At 47.1% G+C, this 4,737-nt stretch overlaps 1 protein-coding gene across 1 annotated transcript; it reads right to left on the reverse strand.

Annotated features, from left to right (window-relative positions):
• Positions 1–1,006: 1,006 nt before the first annotated feature.
• Positions 1,007–4,347, reverse strand: LOC124044494 (neurexophilin-2-like). Its single transcript, XM_046364122.1, has 3 exons — positions 4,326–4,347; positions 4,225–4,232; positions 1,007–1,786 (listed from the first exon to the last, which is right to left on the reverse strand). The coding sequence occupies exons 1-3, from the start codon at positions 4,345–4,347 to the stop codon at positions 1,007–1,009; spliced, it is 810 nt and encodes a 269-aa protein (XP_046220078.1).
• Between the last annotated feature and the right edge of the window lie 390 nt (positions 4,348–4,737).

Genomic DNA, 4,737 nt, shown 5'->3' on the forward strand with positions numbered 1-4,737 from the left:
CCGGCAGACCTTCAGCCAGTGGAGCAGTAGGGAGTGTCATTATGGTAGTTGTAGTCCGGCAGACCTTCAGCCAGTGGAGCAGTAGGGAGTGTCATTATGGTAGTTGTAGTCCGGCAGACCTTCAGCCAGTGGAGCAGTAGGGAGTGTCATTATGGTAGTTGTAGTCCGGCAGACCTTCAGCCAGTGGAGCAGTAGGGAGTGTCATTATGGTAGTTGTAGTCCGGCAGACCTTCAGCCAGTGGAGCAGTAGGGAGTGTCATTATGGTAGTTGTAGTCCGGCAGACCTTCAGCCAGTGGAGCAGTAGGGAGTGTCATTATGGTAGTTGTAGTCCGGCAGACCTTCAGCCAGTGGAGCAGTAGGGAGTGTCATTATGGTAGTTGTAGTCCGGCAGACCTTCAGCCAGTGGAGCAGTAGGGAGTGTCATTATGGTAGTTGTAGTCCGGCAGACCTTCAGCCAGTGGAGGAGTAGGGAGTGTCATTATGGTAGTTGTAGTCCGGCAGACCTTCAGCCAGTGGAGCAGTAGGGAGTGTCATTATGGTAGTTGTAGTCCGGCAGACCTTCAGCCAGTGGAGCAGTATGGAGTGTCATTATGGTAGTTGTAGTCCGGCAGACCTTCAGCCAGTGGAGCAGTAGGGAGTGTCATTATGGTAGTTGTAGTCCGGCAGACCTTCAGCCAGTGGAGCAGTAGGGAGTGTCATTATGGTAGTTGTAGTCCGGCAGACCTTCAGCCAGTGGAGCAGTAGGGAGTGTCATTATGGTAGTTGTAGTCCGGGCACACCTTCAGCCAGTGGAGGAGTAGGGAGTGTCACTATGGTAGTTGTAGTCCGGGCAGACCTTCAGCCAGTGGAGCAGTAGGGAGTGTCATTATGGTAGTTGTAGTCCGGGCACACCTTCAGCCAGTGGAGGAGTAGGGAGTGTCACTATGGTAGTTGTAGTCCGGGCACACCTTCAGCCAGTAGAGGAGTAGGGAGTGTCACTATGGTAGTTGTAGTCCGGGCACACCTTCAGCCAGTGGAGGAGTAGGGAGTGTCACTATGGTAGTTGTAGTCCGGGCAGACCTTCTGCACCAGTTTGTAGTCCACACTGTAGAAGGCGATGTAGATGCAGATGACTTTAAAGGGCTTAGAGCAGAGCCAGGAGACGTGGCTCTGTGTCTGTTCCTGGTAACACACCTTGGAGGAGTCGAAGCTGCACAGAGCCGTCTTCTTGTTGCGGTCCGTCTTCTCATACTCGATACGACAGTTGAAAGCTTTAGAGTCTTTTGTCTCCAGTGTGGACTGCTGAGCCATCTCAAACTCCACCACTTTAGACGGCGGCACCAGACTCACCGACACGTTCCCCAGACCAGTGGAGTTATGGCGGAAGTAGACACTGAACGTTCCGTTACCGTGGTCCACGATCTTCCCGGTGATCAGCAGGTTAAGCTTGACAGTCTTAATGTTGGAGTGGAAGTCTCCCCAGCCAAACATCTTCTTGAACTTGCCTGTCTTGACGATGGGTCGTCGCTTGGCTCTGACCTGGCTGGCCTGAATATCTGTCTGGTTGGATAACCAATCCCAGAAGTCCTCCATGTTCTCTAGGTATGTCATGTCCCTGATGGGGTTGTGTTTAAGGCTGGGGGGCCCGACAGCTCCAGGAACCCCCCTAGCAAACAGCCTCAGGGGGTTGAGGACTCTGGGACTGGCACCGGCTCCACTGGGGGAGAACTTCTCCTCATGGTCCCCCTCCTCCCACTCTATCAGCTCTGTCTCTGGGAACTGCGGCTGGACCTTCCTGCACCACACCTACAGAGGAAACACAGAGAGATACAGGAAGTTAAAGGACATGAACTACACAATGTACTATATACCACAACTGTAATATTCAAACAGCAGAGCGACTGGATGCATAAAATAATATAAAACACATTAAAGCCATATTCTGAATAAAAAAATATTCATATTTTTTTTAAATAGCGATGCTATCTGCATAAACCGAAAGGTTATAATTATGTGGATGTTTGTCTATTGTTCCACTACTATTCCACTTTATGACCTACTATATCACCACAATATCCACAATAATATGTCCTCCTATACATGAATGGATTTGAAGTGTTCAGCTGTAATTATTTGTCCTAATCTAGACATAACACTCTACTCAGCAGTGATCCTCTCTACCTCACAGCCTCTGCTTCAGGAGTGGTTCCTGGTCCAGTCTAGATACAGTTCAATCATAATACATGGTAATAAGCTGTTAGGTGTTAGCAGTAATTAGCTAGCAGGGACCGGAGGCCTGGACTCACTGGCTGGTTGCACCAGATGTGAAGCTTTAAAAAAGGCTGTTTCACATCTAACACGAGCTCTACTGTATTTCCACCTCATTATAACTTCAGCAGTAAGCATATGTGTTCACAGTGAACAAACTAGACACGTTGTCTATGACCATTACACAGTGTTAGAACGTTGTCTATGACCATTACACAGTGTTAGAACGTTGTCTATGACCATTAGACAGTGTTAGAACGTTGTCTATGACCATTACACAGTGTTAGAACGTTGTCTATGACCATTACACAGTGTTAGAACGTTGTCTGGTTATCTTTCAGAAAATAAATGTGTACAATGATATTGTACAGCGTTTAATATAATATACAGCAGCAGGAGAATGTTTATCGTTTTGTCTCTTTTTATTGAACATACTGTACTCTGACTTGAGAGGAAACTAAATGTATTCCACATGTTCAGTGAGATGCTCAGGTGAAGATTGGACAAGATTAGCATCATGGAAATGAGAGAAACATCTAAGGCTGATGAACAACTGGGGAAATTGCTGTGACAACAAGGAGGATAGCAAATACAGAGAGAAATGTGAACTCCCACTCCAACCTCTCTCTCCATTCTTTCTCTCCCTCTCTCTTTCCCTCCCCCTTCTTTCTCTCCCTCTCTTTCTCCCCCTTCTTTCTATCCCTCCTTCTCCCTCTCTCTCCCTCCTCTCTATCTCTCCTCTCTCTCCCTCTCCTCTCTCTCTGCCTCTTTCTCCCTCTCCATTCTCTCTCCCTCTCCTCTCTTTCTCTCCCCCCTCTCTCTCTCTCTCTCCCTCTATCTTTCTCCCTCTCCATTCTCTCTCCCTCTCTTTCTCCCCCTTCTCTCTCTCCCTCTCCTCTCTTTCTCCCCCTTCTCTCTCTCTCCCTTCTCTTGGCGCTGTATGAGACACAACATGCTGCTGTATAATGTGTTGGTGAAGCTGTAAAGCCCTGAACAGTCACATGGAAAGAAGAGGCAATCATTTAGACTTCAAAACTGAGAAAGAAAAAAACCTGCCAGGCAAGGTCTGATGAAGGAGAAACACAAAAGCTTCTTAATTAAGATTGGTTAATCGGAGCTGCTATGCTGATTGGTTAAGCGGAGGAAGCCGCTATGCTCCAGGCATTCCAGGGCGACGTGGCTTAAAACAGACACTATTATCGTAATAAGCCCCGATTTATGAAGTTGAAAACACAAGACCTCATTCCAAGTGTTCAAAGCTCAGAGATTCACTGCCAGAGTTGGGATGTGCCTGTGGAAGAGACCATGAAAACACAAGACCTCATTCCAAGTGTTCAAAGCTCAGAGATGAATTGCCAGGGTTGGGATGTGCCTGTGGAAGAGACCATGGAAATGTGACTGTCTTTCTTCTCACTGTTCTCTTTATATGTTCCTATAAGTACCTAATGTTACCACACAACCTGTACCACGCCATCTTATCACACAACCTATATCACACAACCTCAACCTGTACCACGCCATCTTATCACACAACCTATATCACACAACCTCAACCTGTACCACGCCATCTTATCACACAACCTATATCACACAACCTCAACCTGTACCACGCCATCTTATCACACAACCTATATCACACAACCTCAACCTGTACCACGCCATCTTATCACACAACCTATATCACACAACCTCAACCTGTACCACGCCATCTTATCACACAACCTATATCACACAACCTCAACCTGTACCACGCCATCTTACCACACAACCTGTACCACGCCATCTTATCACACAACCTATATCACACAACCTCAACCTGTACCACGCCATCTTATCACACAACCTATATCACACAACCTCAACCTGTACCACGCCATCTTATCACACAACCTATATCACACAACCTCAACCTGTACCACGCCATCTTATCACACAACCTATATCACACAACCTCAACCTGTACCACGCCATCTTACCACACAACCTGTACCACGCCATCTTATCACACAACCTATATCACACAACCTCAACCTGTACCACGCCATCTTATCACACAACCTGTACCACGCCATCTTACCACACAACCTGTACCACGCCATCTTATCACACAACCTATATCACACAACCTCAACCTGTACCACGCCATCTTATCACACAAACTATACCACACAACCTGTACCACGCCATCTTATCACACAACCTGTACCACACAACCTGTACCACGCCATCTTATAACACAACCTATACCACACAACCTGTACCACACAATCTATACCACACAACCTGTACCACACAACAACCTCTCTTATACCAAACTATACCACACAACCTGTACCACGCCATCTTATCACACAACCTGTACCACACAATCTATACCACGCCATCTTATCACACAACCTATACCACACAACCTCAACCTGTACCACGCCATCTTATCACACAACCTATATCACACAACCTCAACCTGTACCACGCCATCTTACCACACA

Source organism: Oncorhynchus gorbuscha, linkage group LG09 (assembly GCF_021184085.1).
Source record: "Oncorhynchus gorbuscha isolate QuinsamMale2020 ecotype Even-year linkage group LG09, OgorEven_v1.0, whole genome shotgun sequence".
Taxonomy (NCBI): Eukaryota; Metazoa; Chordata; class Actinopteri; order Salmoniformes; family Salmonidae; genus Oncorhynchus; species Oncorhynchus gorbuscha.